Raw genomic sequence first — 17119 nt, 5'->3', positions numbered from 1 at the left:
CACCTCCATGTGGTAATAGACTGCTCTGGAGGAGTACTTTGTGTCTTACTTTATTTATTTACTTTTTGAGACAGAGTTTCTCTCCGCCTCCGGAGGTTCCAGCGATTCTCCAGCCTCAGCCTCCGGAGTAGCTGGGATTACAGGCACGCACCACCACGCCCGGCTAATTTTTGTATTTTTAGTAGAGACCGTGTTTCACCATGTTGGCCAGGCTGGTCTCAAACTCCAGACCTCAAGTGATCCTCCTGCCTCGGCTTCCCAAAGTGTTAGGATTACAGGTATGAGCCACCGCGCCCAGCCTAGTTTTTGTATTTTTAGCAGAGACGGGGTTTCATCATGTTGGCCGGGCTGGTCTTGAATTCCTGACCTCAGGTGATCCACCTGCCTCGACCCCCCAAAGTGCTGGGATTACAGGCTTGAGCCACTATGCCCAGCTAACAAGTACTTTTTAATTTTTATTTTATTTTTTGGATGAAGTTTCACTCTGTCGCCAGGCTGGAAAGCAGTGTCTCGGCTCACTGCAACCTCCGCCTCCTGAGTACAAGTGATCCTCCTGCCTCAGCCTCCCAAGTAGCTGGGACTACAGGTGCCCACCACCACGCCCAGCTGATTTTTGTATTTTTAATGGAGATGAGATTTCACCATGCTGGCCAGGGAGATTTCACCATGCTGGCCAGGGTGCTCTTGATATCTTGACCTTGTGATCCGTCTGCCTTGGCCTCCCAAAGTGCTGGGATTACAGGCGTGAGCCACTGCACCCAGCCAACAAGTACTTTTTTTAAAAAAAACTTAAGCTCGTGTCTTTTTTTTTTTTTTTTTGAGACGGAGTCTCTGTTACCCAGGCTTGAGTGCAGTAGTGCAATCTTGGCTCACTGCAACCTCCGCCCTCCGAGTTCAAGTGATCCTCCTGCCTCAGCCTCCCGAGTAGCTGGGACTACAAGCACCCGCCACCACGCCTGGTTAATTTTTGGTATTTTTAGTACAGACGGGGTTTCACCATCTTGGTCAGGCTGGTCTTGAACTCCTGACCTTGTGATCCACCCGCCTCAGCCTCCCAAAGTGCTGGGATTACAGGCAAGCTCATATCTTAACGTCTTAGACCATTTGGGCTCCTATAAGAACATACTGTAAACCGGTCAGGCCTGGTCATCCTGCCCTGTCCTCCCAAATGCCCCACCTAATACCATCCCCTTGCAGGTGAGGACTTGAGCAGGTGGGTTTTGGCGGCACGTGTTCAGGCCACAGCAGGGTGGATGAAGAGCCAGTGAGCCTTAGTGAGCTCCTCTGGTCAGCCAGATCTGACATTGAGCCCAGCATTGAAGATCAAGGCAGGTGTGGCTTTGGGCTGTGAAGTGGGTTCTGACGCGGGGCCCCACAGACCTGTCCCCGAGTGAGCTGCCTGCAGGCCCGCGTCATCCCTCAGCTGCATGCAAAGTCTCTGGCTCAGAGAGCCTCCCCGCTGTGCCCAGTTCTCTCTCTGCCAGGGCAGGGCTTGGGGCAGCACCAGGCTGGGGCGGAGGAGGAAAGCAAGAGGACCGAACTTCCGGAAGGGCAGCGGAGGGCGGGTGAGGATTTCCCCATGTACCAGTGTGTGTTCATCTACCCACGAGGAATAAAACCATGCAGCTGCACACGGATGGTGCCTGGTGTTCACAGCAGAACTGCTCATGATAATGGATAAGTTATTTTCATACAATGAGTTGTCAATGTTTAGTAATCATTGGTATCGGTAAGAGTAATGTATCCATATGGAGGATTATTTGGCTATTAAAAAGGAATGAAGTTATTTTTTTTTTTTTCTTTTTGAGACGGAGTCTTGCTCTGTCGCCCAGGCTGGAGTGCAGTGGCCGGATCTCAGCTCACTACAAGCTCCGCCTCCCGGGTTTACGCCATTCTCCTGCCTCAGTCTCCCCAGTAGCTGGGACTACAGGCGCCCGCCACCTCGCCCGGCTAGATTTTTGTATTTTTTAGTAGAGACGGGGTTTCACAGTGTTAGCCAGGATGGTCTCGATCTCCTGACCTCGTGATCCGCCCGTCTCGGCCTCCCAAAGTGCTGGGATTACAGGCTTGAGCCACCGCGCCTGGCCATGAAGTTATTTTTAATAGGGTCTTGCTATATTGCCCTGGCTGGAGTGCATCGACTATTCGCAGACGCAGTTACTGCTCATCGCAGCCTTGAACTGGCCTCAAGTGATCCTCCCACCTCGGCCTCCCCAGAAGATGAGACTGCAGGACACAGCACCATGCCTGGCTAGGAGTGAAGTTATTTTACGTTCTGTGATGTGGGCGGACCCGGACAGAATGCTGAGTGAAAGAAGCCTGTCTCAAAAGGCCTGTGCCCTGTGATTCCATTTTTATTGAAATATCCAGAAAATGTAAGTCAGACAGAAAGTAGATTGTTTGAGGCTGGGAATGGGGACAAATAGGTTTGAGATTTCATTTTGGGGTGCTAAAATGACTGAATCATAGGGGCAACTGGGTGAACTTGGTGTTTGCAAACAACACTCACAAACGTAGTCACATCCCCAGAGCCTCGTTCTGCTGGGTCTCCTTGGAGATACTGGTGCTGTTAATAATTGGGAGCCACAGGACCTTTGATGTCCTCTTAGGACTTAGCTTGTTGACGGGCTCAGAGGCAGAGGCCTGACCTACTGTGGGAAGCCTTGAAGGATAGGAGGGACTCCTCAGCAGTGGAGGTTGGTGTGGGGAGGAGCCCTGCACTGGTTTTGATCAGGGGCACTAGCAGCCCAGCTGCCTCTGTGGTCTGCTGCTCTGCCCCAGGGTTGTCCCCTCTGCACCCTGGAGGGCCAGGCGTGCCCAACCCAGGCTGGAACTGAGGAAGGCGGCCAGATGCCTGGTGTAAGGTAGGGTAGCTTGTTTCAGGTTCAGGGTGAGAAGCTGCAGCTCCATCGTACAGCCCAGTGCTGTCCCTGCCTTTGGAGGGGTGGGGGCAAGTCCAGAAGCTGCTCCAGACCCTAGCAAATGGGGGCTCAGGGGACCTTCTTTTTGCAGTGCCTGGTATCCCTGGAGCCAGGAAGGACTGACCTGCAACCTGCAAAAAGGCATGGGGCACATGGGTCTAGACCTGGCAGAAGCTTTCAGGGAGGGGAGGAGGAAGGGGCTGCCCTAGAGTCGTGGGGAGGTCCCCTGCTGACCTCTGGGTGGGGCCCAGGGCAGTCCTTGGATCACTGGCAAGGCTGGACTTTCATGTCCACAACTGGGAAGCTGGACAGGTTGGGTCCAGGAGCCCCCTTACCTTGTTCTCCCTGCAGCCTGACCAAGACTCTCTGTGGCAGTCACCCTGTAATGCTTCTGGGAACAGAGGGACCACCCCATAGATCGCCAATCTCTGACCCCACCAAGCCCTTCGTAGTGCAATCCATTGCATTCAAACTCCAGTTGACGAACTATTTGCAGGGCTGACCTGCTGCACTGGGTTTCGGGTTCGGGTTAGGATCCATAAAGGTGGCTGGGTGCAGTGGCTCACACCTGTAATCTCTGCACTTTAGGAGGCTGCAGCAGGAGGATCACATGAGCCCAGGAGTTTGAGACCAGCCTAGGCAGTGCGGTGAGACCCCATCTCTACAAAAAATAGAAAATTAGCCATGCATGGTGGTGAACACCTGTAATCCCAGCTACAGGCAGGAGAATCACTTGAGCCTGGGAGGTGGGCTACAGTGAGCCAAGATTGCACCACTGCACTCCAGCCTGGGCAACAGAGTGAAAGCCCTGTATTGAAAAATGGGGGCCGGGCACGGTGGCTCATGCCTATAATCCCAGCACTTTGGGAGGCCGAGGCGGGCGGATCATGAGGTCAGGAGATCGAGACCACGGTGAAACCCTGTCTCTAATAAAAATACAAAAAATTAGCCGGGTGCGGTGGCGGGTACCTGTGGTCTCAGCTACTCATGAGGCTGAGGCAGGAGAATGGCATGAACCCGGGAGGCGGAGCTTGCAGTGAGCAGAGATCGCGCCACCGCACTCCAGCCTGGGCGACAGAGTGAGAGACTGTCTCAAAAAAAAGAAAAATGGGGAGAGGATGGGCGGGGTGGCTCACACCTGTAATCCCAGTACTTTGGGAGGCCGGGGTGGGTGGATCACAAGGTCAGGAGTTCAAGACCAGCTTGGCCAAAATGGTGAAACCCAGTCTCTACTAAATATACAAAAATTAGCTAGGCATGGTGGCTGGCACCTGTAATCCCAGCTACTCAGGAGGCTGAGGCAGGAGACTCGCTTGAACCCGGGAGGCGGAGGCTGTGGTTAACTGACATCGTGCCACTGCACTCCAGCCTGGGTGACAGAGTGAGACTCCCATCTCAAAAAAAGAAAAACGAAAACGGGGAGAACCAGACGCAGTGGTCCCAGCACTTTGGGAGCCCGAAGCAGGGCACATCACTTGAGATCAGGAGTTTGAGACCAGACTGGCCAACATGGTGAAACCCCGTTTCTACTAAAAATAAAAAAATTAGCCGGGTGTTATGGTGGGCACCTGTCATCCCAGCTACTCAGGAGGCTGAGGCAGGAGAATCTCTTGATCCCAGGAGGCGGAGGTTGCAGTGAGTGGAGATCGCACCACTGCATTCCAGCCTGGGTGACAGAGTGAGACTCCATCTCAAAAAAAAAAAAAAAAAAAAAAAAGGCCGAACGCGGTGGCTCATGCCTGTAATCCCAGCACTTTGGAAGGCCGAGGCAGGTGGCTCACTTGAGGTCAAGAGTTCAAGACCAACCTGGCCAACATGGTGAAACCCTGTCTCGCCAGGCATGGTGGCAGGTGCCTGTAATCCCGGCTACTTGTGGGGGCTGAGGTAAGGAGAATCACTTGAAACTGGGAGGCAGAGGTTGCAGGGAGATTGCACCACTGCCTGGGTGCATTCCAGCCTAGACAACAGAATGAGATTCTGTCAAAAAAAAATGGGGGTGGCAACTTGAAGGCCAGTGGCTGGTGCGTGTGCTGCCCCCACAAGGTGGCACCATGACTCCATACAGGAACCTGGCATCCCATGCAAGGTCTCGGCCGTAACAGGTCAGGAGGGGGCAGGGGGCGGGGGGCATAGGCAGTGCAGCCTTGACAGGGAATAGGAGGCCCAGGCCCTCAAAAGCAGGAGGGAGGGTGTGGCTGGGACTGCTCCTCTGGGAGGCATCCACATGTGCCCACGCTTGGAGGCTTGAGACTGCTTCAGTGTCCATTTGTGGCCCACCTGGGACAGCACCTTGGGAGCCCCTGGCATCAGAAGCCTGCCCTTTGCCTAACTCCACCCATGCACTCTACAGGCCTCAGGGCTTGGGCGGGTCCCCACCCAGGAAGGGACCCCCATCAAAGGCCTCCCAGCAACAACCCTGACTTGGGTTCCCAGGTGGTGGCCCAGGCAGTGGGTTGTGTCTGGAGTACCCTGACCCCAACCCCGTCTCTTAAGTCCTAACCTAGGTTACAGCCCGTCACAGCTGGGGCAAGTGATGCTTAGGGGATAAAGGGGATGGAGACGGTGAATGAAACAGCACAGGAAAAGTGACTGCTTTAATGTATTAGGCAAAATTTTACATAAAATCAGAAATCTATGATCTATCCCTGCTCCAATTTGTAAAAAACGCAAGATCCACCAGAAGCCATGTGCAGTCAGACCCCAGCTGGCCGACGGTGCAGATCTGGAGTCCACCCTCAGAGTTGCACTACTTTCCGTTCTCTGCATTGAACATTTGTTCCTAGAAACAAACACGGCATGAGCTGTGTCTCCCAACCCTGCCTTCTGCACCCTGAAGCCCCACAAAGCACCATGTGGAAGGAGGGAGGCCCTTGTGGGGTCTGCACTCTGTGTGGGCCAGGGCCACAGGCTGGCCAACACCACAGTCACCACACAGGCCAGAGAGGAGCCAGGACCCACGAAGCATCCCGGGGGCAGCCCTGGGTGCCAGGCACCCTCCACCCTGGGATGGCCTCCGCAGGCCCCGCTTGCTGGGCAGCACATGAATGAGACCTGGGGTCTCACCGAAGTTTTAACTGTGCCCAGCTTGAACCCCGACACCCAGGCCCGGGCTCTCATGGGGCTTGGCACATGTGGCCCCACACACACAACACTCACTGTCAGCATCCGCTCCAGCTTCACTGCGTCAGCGGCAAATTTGCGGATCCCGTCAGAGAGCTTCTCCACAGCCATCTGGTCCTCATTGTGCAACCAGCGGAAAGACTTCTCCTCCAGGTGGATTTTTTCCAGGTCACTGGCTTGGGCTATGGGACAAGACCCCACCTTCCATGCCTGCCCAGGTCCCTGCCCACCTTGGCCCCTTGGGCTCAGGGCCTGAACCTGCTGCACCCAAGCATCTTCCACCAGGGCCAGGCCTCAGCCCCAGCAAGGCTCCTGCTGGAAGTGGGGTTCAGCCCACAGAGCCTCGGCTGACGCCTTTAGTGAGACGTGTTAGTAAAGCCAAGCCCTCCACTGAGGTCTGCTTCACCCTGATGTCTCCCGAGATGCACTCGCCCCACAGGAGGGAGGGGTCACCCACAGGGCAGCGCGGCAGGGCGGTGTTGGCCTTGCCCGAGCAGCAGCCACAGCTGGGCAGTGGGGCCTCACCCGCCTTGGCTGAGAGCACAGGCGCCAGCTTGGCGTTGTCCTGGAGCAGCTCTCCCAGGAGCTTGGGCGAGATGGTGAGGAAGTCACAGCCGGCCAGTGCTTTGATCTCGCCCGTGTTGCGGAAGGAGGCGCCCATGACAATGGTTTTGTAGCCAAACTTCTTGTAGTAGTTGTAGATTTTAGTGACACTCTTTACCCCTGGAAAGAAACCAGGATGTGACCAGGGAGGCTTCAGCGGAGGTACTACCCCACCTGCCCTCCCAATGCCTGCTGGCTGCACTACCTTGAGCCGCCACCCCTGCCTGCCCCGCGCAGACCTGTGCACCTCACTGCTTTTTGATGCGGCAGCTCCATCTCGGGCTCTTCCTGCCTGAGGTGCTGCTGAGGCTGCTCCCCTTACCCCATTACCTCAGAGGGACCCTCACCAGGGTCTTCCAGGGGCTCATAGGATTTCTTGTCGGTGTTTGCCACATGCCAATCAAGGATGCGCCCAACAAATGGGGAGATGAGGGTCACACCCGCCTCAGCACAGGCCACGGCCTGGGCGAAGGAGAAGAGTAGCGTCATGTTGCAATGGATGCCGTGCTGCTCCTCGAGCTCCCTGTGGGGCGGGGGCAGGTGAGTGCGGGGCAGGTGAGTGCGGGGCAGGTGAGTGCAGGCCAGGTGCCCACCCAGAGCCAAGGCTGCCAAAGATGCTCACAGGCCCTAAACGAAAACGGCAGGAACAGGCTCATGCCATTGTTAAGAACAAATCTGTAACACTCAAGAGGGTTCTAAATGGATAGTGGGTTATGGGTGACCAGGATTTTCTCCAACCCACATTACACAATAGACAAAGGCAAGGGAGGCCCTCTGGGTGCCCGTGCTCTTGCGCCAGGCCAGCACCTCATTCCAGAACTCACCAGGGCTCAGCTCCCAGGCTAGAACCACTGGGTTGTCTCTGACCACATTCCAGTCCTCACCCTGTTCCACCCTAGCCATTCCTGGGGCCACCCCGCAGCAGGCCCACAGCACCCTGGTTTCTGCTGAGAGGAGCCCCTTGGCCACACTAGGCCCCTTGCCCAAGTCCCAGTGCACTCTGGACATCCTGGGGTTGATCCCCAAGGACAGGGCAGTGCCCATACTTTGCCATGTGGCTGAGGCATGGGATGAGACAGCCAAGACTGCTCAGGCACCTCCAGACACACGTTCCCTCCCCAGGCGCCTCTGCCGCATGGCCACACGCGGTTGTTCGAGGGGGACAGCAGATGGCACAGCTGAGTTGGGAAACAGCCTGCAGTTCCTCCAGCAGTCACCCAGAGACTCCACTCCTAGGCATACACCCATGAGAAACAAAAACGTGTCCAGGACAAAACTGGCACATCTGTGTTCACAGCAGCAGTATACATCACAGCCCGAGAAATGGAAACCGACCACAGCACTATACGTCGCAGCTCAAGAGGTGGAAACCAACCAGGTGTCCATCAACAGATGAATAACTGGCCTATCCATAAAATGGAGTATTTTTCAACATATAAAAACAAATGGGCCAGGTGTGGTGGCTCATACCTGTAATCCCAACACTTTGGGAGGCCGAGGCGGTGGATCACCTGAGGTTGGGAGTTCGAGACCAGCCTAACATGGAGAAACCCCATCTCTACTAAAAATATAAAATTAGCCGGGCGTGGTGGCGCCTGCCTGTAATCCCAGCTACTCGGGAGACTGAGGCAAGAGAATCACTTGAACCCAAGAGGTGGAGGTTGCAGTGAGCTGAGATAGCACCACTGCACTCCAGCCTGGAAGAGAGCGAAACTCCATCTCAAAAAAAAAAAAAAAAAAACCACAAATGAGGCCAGGCACAATGGCTCACGCCTGTAATCCCAGCACTTTGGGAGGCCAAGCTGGGTAGAGATCTCTTGAGCCCAGGGATTCGAGACCAGCCTGGGGGACATGGTGAAATTACCCAGGAGTGGTGTGCGTGTTGTCGTCCCAGCCACTTGGGGGACTGAGATGGAAAGATCACTTGAGCCTGGAGCCGAGGCTGTAGTGAGCTGAGTTTGTGCCACTGCACTCCAGCCGTGGTGAGAAAGTGAGATGCTATCTCAGAGCCAGCCAGTGATGGCACGTGGTAGAACATGTAAACACACAGATGGGGAAACAAAACACTTCTTCCTGATGTGAATTATTTGAGTGTAGCACTGGCTGCTCCTGGGTGAGAACATCATACAGGAGTTTTACTTTGTTTTACACATTTTCTATCTCTTCCACTCTGAACATACATACATACATTTGGTTTGGTTTTTCTGAGACAGGGCCTCACTCTGTCACCCAGGCTGGAGTGCGGTGGTGCGATCACAGCTACTGGAACCTCACCTCTTGCTCAGGCGATCCTCCCGCCTCAGCCGCCTAAGTAGCTGGCATCACAGGTGTGCGCCATCACGCCCAGCTAATTTTTTTTTTTTCCAGATGGAGTCTCACTCTGTCACCCATGCTAGAATGCAGTGGCGCAAACTCGGCTCACTACAAGCTCTGCCTCCCGGGTTCACGCCATTCACGTGGCTCAGTCTCCCGAGTAGCTAGGACTACAGGCGCTTGCCACCACGCCCGGCTAATTTTTATATTTTCTTTTTTTTTTTATTTATATATTTTTTTGAGACGGAGTCTCGCTCTGTCACCCGGACTGGAGTGCAGTGACCGGATCTCAGCTCACTGCAAGCTCCGCCTCCCGGGTTTACGCCATTCTCCTGTCTCAGCCTCCGGAGTAGCTGGGACTACAGGCGCCCGCCACCTCGCCCGGCTAGTTTTTTGTATTTTTAGTAGAGACGGGGTTTCACCGTGTTAGCCAGGATGGTCTCGATCTCCTGACCTCGTGATCCGCCCGTCTCGGCCTCCCAAAGTGCTGGGATTACAGGATTGAGCCACCGCGCCCGGCCCAAATTTTTATATTTTCAATAGAGACAGGGTTTCACCGTGTTAGCCAGGATGGTCTCCATCTCCTGACTTCGTGATCTGCCTGCCTTGGCCTCCCAAAGTGCTGGGATTACAGGCATGAGCCACCACGCCCGACCTAAAATTTTTTTTATATTTTTGTAGAGACAAGGTTTCACTTTGTTGCCCAGGCTGGTCTGGAACTCCTGGGCTCAAGTGATCCTCCCATCTCAGCCTCCCAAATTGCTGGGATTACAGGCACGAGCCATCTTGCCCAGGCAGCATGTATTTTATATAACGATAGTTTACTTCTAAAAATCATGTAAATACAGGCTTGTGTTGATCAGGACAGAGGAATGAAAGACAGAATCTGCAGGTGTTAACCAATGGCTTTTCTTCTCTGCTGGGTGGCTGGATGGTACTTCCTGGGAAATCCCTCATTTCTCATTTCACCAGCAAGTGAGGGAGCTGGCTCTGGAGCAGAGGGCAGACCTAGATTGACGTCAGCTGGTCAAGTCCACGCGGTGGGCTGTGCTCCCCAGTCTAGCATTCCCCAGGGCTGAGTGTCAAACTTGCCTGATGCCACGCAGACCCTGCCCCGACAACAGAGGAAAAGTCTCTGAAAGCTCCTTCCTTGGGGGGACCACTTACTTTCCAGCCTGAATTCCTTCCCAGGTTGATGACAGCTTTATAAGAATTCGGTCCTTGCTGATCCCAGCGTCCTCATAGAGCTCGATGAGCCGCCTGGCTCTGGCCACCATCGCATCTTTATCAAAGGAGAGCCTGCAGGAGCAAGAGGACCCACCCCCTCCATCGCACAGCCGCCCGAAAGCAGAGCAGGCTGGAGGCCGGGTGCGGCACAAGTCAGTTCTCAGCTGCACCACTGTGAGCACCAACCACCGCCCCCAGCCTGCCCCTCACATGAGGTTCGCAGAACGGCTGTGACAGCCACTCACACCCAGTCTCCCAAAGGTCCTTAGTGGGATCCACAGGCTATAATTTGTATTAAAAAACACTAGGCCGGGCACGGTGGCTCACGCCTATAATCCCAACACTTTCGGAGGCTGAGGGGGTAAGATCATGAGGTCAAGAGATCGAGATCATCCTGGCCAACACGGTGAAACCCTGTCCCTACTAAAAATACAAAAAAATTAGCTGGGCGAGGTGGCGCGCATCTGTAGTCCCAGCTACTCGGGAGGCTGAGGCAGGAGAATCGCTTGAACCCAGGAGGCGAAGGTTGCAGTGAGCCGAGATCCGGCCACTGCACTCCAGCCTGGCGACAGAGCGAGACTCCGTCTCAAAAAACAAACAAATGAAACAAAACAAATCAAAACAAAAAACACTAGCGGCCGGGCACAGTGGCTCATGCCTGTAATCCCAGCACTTTGGGAGGCTGAGGTGGGTGGATCATGAGGTCAGGAGTTCAAGATCAGCCTGGCCAAGATGATGAAATCCCGTCTCTACTAAAAATACAAAAAATTAGCTGGGCATGGTGGCGAGTGCCTGTAATCTCAGCTACTTGCCAGGCTGAGGCAGAGAAATGCTCGAACCCAGGAGGCAGAGGCTGCACTGAGCTGAGATTGCACCACTGTATTCCAGCCTAGGTGACAGCGTGAGACTCCATCTCAAAAATAAATAAATAAAAATAAAAATAAAAAACACTAGAGACCAGTTGCTAAACAAGGAGCTCTTGGTCGTCAGTAGCAACTGTGGGAAAGCTCAGAATAAACCTCTTGGGCCCCTGGGATGGAGACTATAGGTGGAGCAGCTGCTTGACCTCACGTTGACATCCACGTGTGCAGCTGTGGACACCTGACCAGCCTGTCCAGCGCAGGAGCAAGCATCCTTACCTTGCGTCTACTTCTGTGGATACTCGGCCCGGAATCTTCTTTAGTATTTCTGCTCCAAACAACACAAAAAGTTTATCAATAGCATTTTTAATCTGGTCCTCTTGTGACCTGAAATTCAAAGGGAAAAAAGCAGGTTAGAAGCTTCTAAGGTTCAAGTGCACAAGAGTCTACAAAATGAATTCTGTTATTTCTTTGCTAAATTTCCTTCCATCTTTTTTTTTCTCTTAAAACATTTTTTTATTGTAGCCAAATAATACATATAACGTAAAATTTCCCATTTATCCTTTTTTTTTTTTTTCCAAGACAGGGTCTCACTCAGTCGCTCAGGCTAGAGTGCAGTAGTGTGATTACGGCTCACTACAGCCTTGACCTCCTGGGCTCAAGTGATCCTCCCGCCTCAGCCTCCCAAGTAGCTGGGACTACAGGTGCACATCTCCATGCCCGGCTAATTTTTAAATTTTTTTGGAGAGACAGAGTTTCGCCCTGTTGCCTAGACTGTTCTCGAACTCTTAGGCTGAAGGGATCCTCTCATCTTGGCCTACCAAAGCACTGGGGTTACAGGCGAGCACCACTGCCCCCAACCTGCCATTTTTCAGTATATTCAGCACATTCACAATTCTGTACAGCCGTCACTATCTCTCTCCAGACCTCTCTTCATCATCCCAAACTGCATCCCTCTATCTTCTGGCACTTGCAAAATATTATATTTTCCATCTCTTCAAAGTCACTGGACAGACACTAGGTGAAGTCCATGATGCTGTTCCAAAATCTGAGTGGCCTCGTTAGCCCACTACACACAGGAAGATCTTCAGCTAGATGCTCGGGGGTCAGAATTCTTGGGCCAGACTGGGTGCGATGGCTCACGCCTGTCATCACAGCACGTTGGCAGGCCAAGGTGGGCAGACTGCTCAAACCCAGGAGCTCGAAACCAGCCAGGGCAACATGGCGAAACCCTGCCTCTACAAACAAATACGAAGGTTAGCCAGGTGTGGTAGCATGCACCTGCATGTAGTCCCAGCTACTTGGGAGGCTGAGGTGGGAGGATGGCTTGAGTCCAGGACATCAAGGCTGCAGTGAGCTGAGATTGTGAGACTGCACTCCAGCCTAAGTGACAGAGTCAAATGTTATCTCAAAAGAAAAAACTATTAGGCCACCTGGACGTGGGGGCGGGGCTCATCTGTTGATCACCCAGCTAAGCAAAGGCACCAGTGTCATCCAGTAACAAGAGCACCAAGGCCTCGCGGATGCCACAGGGCGCAACGCCGCGAGAGGAGGAAAGCGGAGCTACGATGAGAGAGGAGAGGGTCAGACTCAGCGTCCAGAGTGGCTTTCACACGTGGTCAGGGGAGCCACTCACCAGCCACCTGGACCTAAGCAAAGCCAGTACCAGAGAGGGACCTGTTCCTGTGTGGTGCCCACATCGCCTGCTCGGCACCATCTTCAAGCTTTGAATTATTACCCTGAAGAGAATCTAAAATATGCAAAGCCATGAGCATGAAGAGTGCTCTACAGGTGCTTGGTTGGGTAAAGGGGTGGGACCTACTGCAAACAGGTGCCAGAGAACATTCTGGGAGTTATAAAAGCTATTAAAAAATTAAAAAGCCAGGCACGGTGGCTCACGTCTATAATCTGAGCACTGCGGGAGGCCAAGGTAGGGGATCACTTGAGGTCAGAAGTTCGAGACTGGCCTGGCCAACATGGTGAAACCCTGTCTCCACTAAAATACAAAAATTATAGCTGGGTATGGTGGCTCATGTCTGTAATCCCAACTACTTGGCAGGCTGAGGCAGGAGAATCACTTGAATCCAGAAGGTGGAGGTTGCAGTGAGCCGAGATCATGTCAGTGCACTGCAGCCTGGACAACAAAAGCAAAACTCTGTCTCAAAAAAAAAAAAAAAAGCCAGGAGTGGTGGCGCACACCTGTACTCCCAGCTAATTGGGAAGCTGAGGCAGGAGAATCACTTGCACTGGGGAGGCGGAAGTTCTAGTGAGCCAAGATCGCTCCCCTATACTCCAGCCTGGGTGACAGAGCGAGACTCCGTCTGAAAAATAAAAACTAAAATAAAATGACAGCCAGAAGGTAAGTATTACCAGGGCTGGGGAGACTGACTGCAGAAGGGGAGGAGGGCCTCTGGGGGTCTGCGAGAGCCCTGCATCCAGACTGGGGTGGTATTCACTGGGTGTGCACACATTGGCAAGACTCCAAGCTGCTCACTTAGCCACGGGTGCAGGTCACTCCATGCAGGTTACACTTTGATAAACAAAAACAGGCAGAAAGACAGGGTTTTTTCTTCCCTTGAGTTCATGGTGTTTGAGAGCTAAAATTCAGTCAGGGAGGGAAACGAGGCCAACTAGACTAGCGTGAGGGCCTAGTTTAGACCCTCCCGAGTCCAGGCACTCACCCGCCCAGCTTCCGGCCATAGGCGATCGCCTCCTCCACCAGCTCCTGGTAAGCGGGCATCTGCGCTGCGGCCAGGATCAGGGACGGGTTGGTGGTAGCATCCTGGGGCTTGTACTCGTCGATGGCTACGGAAATAGTTTTCAAAAGCCAAAGTAAGTGGAGCACTTGCCTCCAACTGGAAACACGTGAAGGAACCCTGTAAGTCCCCAGGACGTTAGGGGAGTCCAGAGCATTTCCCAAAGTGGGGTCCAGCCACACTTCTCACACCTTCCTGGTCACCGAAGGTTCGTCAAGATGCGGCTGTTTGCACAATGATGAAACAACCGCACTAAGTGCCCAGAGATCAAATATGCCCCTGCAAGAGCTGACTTGTAACAGCATGGGAGTGAGAGGTGAGACAACTGGGAGAACGCTGGCCGTAGGAAAATATGCTTCCCGCTGCCATACCACCACAAGGAGGCGCACAGTCTAGCGTCAATGACCCACCTGTGAATGATGATCTTCTGGGTTACAGAGATCAGCTACAACAGAGTCAAAAAGCCAAGGGGAAAAGCATTCAGCATACACAGCATTGCTCTAAAAATAATTATCTGCAAGCCTAGCTGCTGAAGCGGCCTCTAACCTGAAATCAGCTTATCTAATAGTTGCTGAACCGCACTGCTGCAACTTTAAGACTAATTTTACCCACTGCCATCACTCACCAATCATTCTTTTTAGGTTTCATAAAAAGACTAAATTAGGCCGGGCGCGGTGGCTCAAGCCTGTAATCCCAGCACTTTGGGAGGCCGAGACGGGCGGATCACGAGGTCAGGAGATCGAGACCATCCTGGCGAACACGGTGAAACCCCGTCTCTACTAAAAAATACAAAAAACTAGCCGGGCGAGGTGGCGGCACCTGTAGTCCCAGCTACCCGGGAGGCTGAGGCAGGAGAATGGTGTGAACCCGGAAGGCGGAGCTTGCAGTGAGCTGAGATCTGGCCACAGCACTCCAGCCTGGGTGACAGAGCGAGACTCCGTCTCAAAAAAAAAAAAAAAAAAAAGAGATAGGGTTTCACCATGTTGGCCAGGCTGGTCTCGATCTCTTGACCTCAGGTGATCCACCCGCCTCAGCCTCCCAAAATGCTGGGATTACAGGCATGAGCCACTGAGGCTGGCCCCAACTTTCTCTTGTTCTGTGGACAGATCGAAGACCACCCAGTCTGCTTGAATTGCAATTTCTTCTTCCCAAATAAAACATTAAATTTAGAGATTCGTCTCTACATTTTGACTTCAACACAGATACCACATGGTTATCTTCAACAAGGACTGTTAGCTGGGCGGGTGGCGCACACCTGTAGTCCCAGCTACCTGGGAGGCTGAGGTGGGGGAAATCACCTCAGCCCAGGAGGTCAAGGCTGCAGTGAGCCGTGTTGCACCACGTGACTGCACCACTGTACAGCCTGGGTGACAAAGCAAGACCCTGTCTCAAAAAAAAAAAAAAAACCCAAAAACAAAAACCCAAGGATTATTTTCTTTATTCTTAAAACTACTGTTTCTTTTAACACATTAGTTCTTTCTCACGTAACCAAGCTAGGAATTCAGAGAAGCCAACGAGGCTTAACCTGGGGTCTTGTTGATTAGGCTGTCCAGATGGAAAGCGGAGGTGAAGAGTTATGGCCACTGACACCCTTAGAATGGCCCATCGCTCCAGGAGATTAGCCAGTTCAGGAACTTTATTTGGAAAATAAGTACTTTTTTTTTTTTGAGACAGGGTCTCGCTTTGTCTCCTAAGCTGGAGTGCAGTGGTGCAGTCACAGCTCACTGCTGCCTCAACCTCCTGGGCTTCAGTGATCCTCCCAACTCAGCCTCCTGAGTAGCTGGGACTACAGGTGTGCGCCAATATGCCTGGCTATTTTTTTTGTGTACGGATGGGGTTTTACCATGTTGCCAAGGCTGGAATAAGTACTTTCAAAGGGTCTTTTAATGACAAAACTATAGAGGTAGAGAACAGGTTAGAGGTTGCCAAGGAACAGGGAATGAGGTGTCTCTCAGGAACACGGGGATCTCAGTGACAATGGGACAGCTATGTCCTATCACAGCAGTCACAGGAATTTACACACTTTATGAAACTGTCACATAGCCTCCTTTCGCCAGTACAGGGGGAAAGCGGGGAGCCCTGAGCCAGGCCTGCAGTCTGTTAACAGCATCAGCAACACAGCAGTGCCCACTTGCCAGTGTGGATACCATGCCATGGTTATATGAGATGTCACCACGAGGGACAGTGGTTGAAGGGTTCATAGGACCGTATGGGCTGATTTTGCAACTTCTGTGCATCTATACCCATTTCAACATGACAAGTTAAGAAAAAGCCTGTCTTGGCACAGTGTTGACACAGGTCTGCCAGAATGCCCTGAATGAGGCACTGAAAACAGCCCATTTCATCCTGTAAAATCACCCCTTGATAAAGTCAGCTTTTAGCAAATGGCTTTTACAAAATTAAAACAAAACCGGCCGGGCGCGGTGGCTCAAGCCTGTAATCCCAGCACTTTGGGAGGCCGAGACGGGTGGATCACGAGGTCAGGAGATTGAGACCATCCTGGCTAACACGGTGAAACCCCGTCTCTACTAAAAAATACAAAAATCTAGCCGGGCGAGGTGGCGGGCGCCTGTAGTCCCAGCTACTCCGGAGGCTGAGGCAGGAGAATGGCGGGAACCCAGGAAGCGGAGCTTGCAGTGAGCTGAGATCCGGCCACTGCACTCCAGCCCCGGCAACAGAGTGAGACTCCGTCTCAAAAAAAAAAAAAAAACAAAAAACAAAATTAAAACAAAACCAAGGCCCATTGGGGCAAAAATGGGTTTCAGGGTCCAGGGTCCCTTAAACCGAATGCAAACTGGGGAGGGCCACACTGTGGGAAGAAAAGTGGGGGGGGGTCACACTGTGGGAAGAGAAATGGGGGGGTCACACTGTGGGAAGAAAAATGGGGGGTCACCCTGTGGGAAGAAAAATGGGGAGGTCACACTGTGGGAAGAAAAATGGGGGTCACACTGTGGGAAGAAAAATGGGGAGTCACACTGTGGGAAGAAAACTGGGGGGTCACACTGTGGGGAGGGCATTCACAGCTTGATTCTATTTCCAGAGGCCTGTGCCTCCCTCCCACAAGGAGTGAAGAACCTTCAATTCACAAAATACAGATCACAAACCCAACAGATTATTTTACAACTACATAACATTGATGAACATATACTATCAATGAATGTATCTTTTTGTTAATATTCATTAAAAAAATATGTCAGGACTGGGTTTAGAAGATTTTTTGTTTTGTTTTGTTTTGTTTTTGAGACGGAGTCTCGCTCTGTCGTCCAGGCTGGAGTGCAGTGGCCGGATCTCAGCTCACTGCAAGCTCCACCTCCCGGGT

General features: G+C 52.7%; 1 protein-coding gene across 1 annotated transcript in view; it reads right to left on the bottom strand.

The window, feature by feature from the left end:
- Positions 1-5488: 5488 nt before the first annotated feature.
- The window catches only part of TALDO1 (transaldolase 1), a 13804-nt gene continuing 2173 nt past the window's right edge, over positions 5489-17119 (bottom strand). The window contains exons 2-9 of the mRNA XM_011930005.1: positions 15153-15154; positions 13726-13849; positions 11324-11431; positions 10125-10256; positions 6992-7167; positions 6567-6764; positions 6078-6223; positions 5489-5700 (exon numbers count right to left, since the gene is read on the bottom strand). Of these exons, the coding sequence (XP_011785395.1) occupies positions 5668-5700; positions 6078-6223; positions 6567-6764; positions 6992-7167; positions 10125-10256; positions 11324-11431; positions 13726-13784 (852 nt within the window). The 5' untranslated portion in view covers positions 13785-13849; positions 15153-15154 and the 3' untranslated portion in view covers positions 5489-5667. The remainder of the gene's footprint in view (positions 5701-6077; positions 6224-6566; positions 6765-6991; positions 7168-10124; positions 10257-11323; positions 11432-13725; positions 13850-15152; positions 15155-17119) is intronic.

This window comes from Colobus angolensis, unplaced genomic scaffold (assembly GCF_000951035.1).
Source record: "Colobus angolensis palliatus isolate OR3802 unplaced genomic scaffold, Cang.pa_1.0 Scaffold84, whole genome shotgun sequence".
NCBI classification, from domain to species: domain Eukaryota; kingdom Metazoa; phylum Chordata; class Mammalia; order Primates; family Cercopithecidae; genus Colobus; species Colobus angolensis.
Note: the sequence above shows the minus strand (reverse complement) of the source record. Positions and strands in the feature narration are given on the sequence as shown.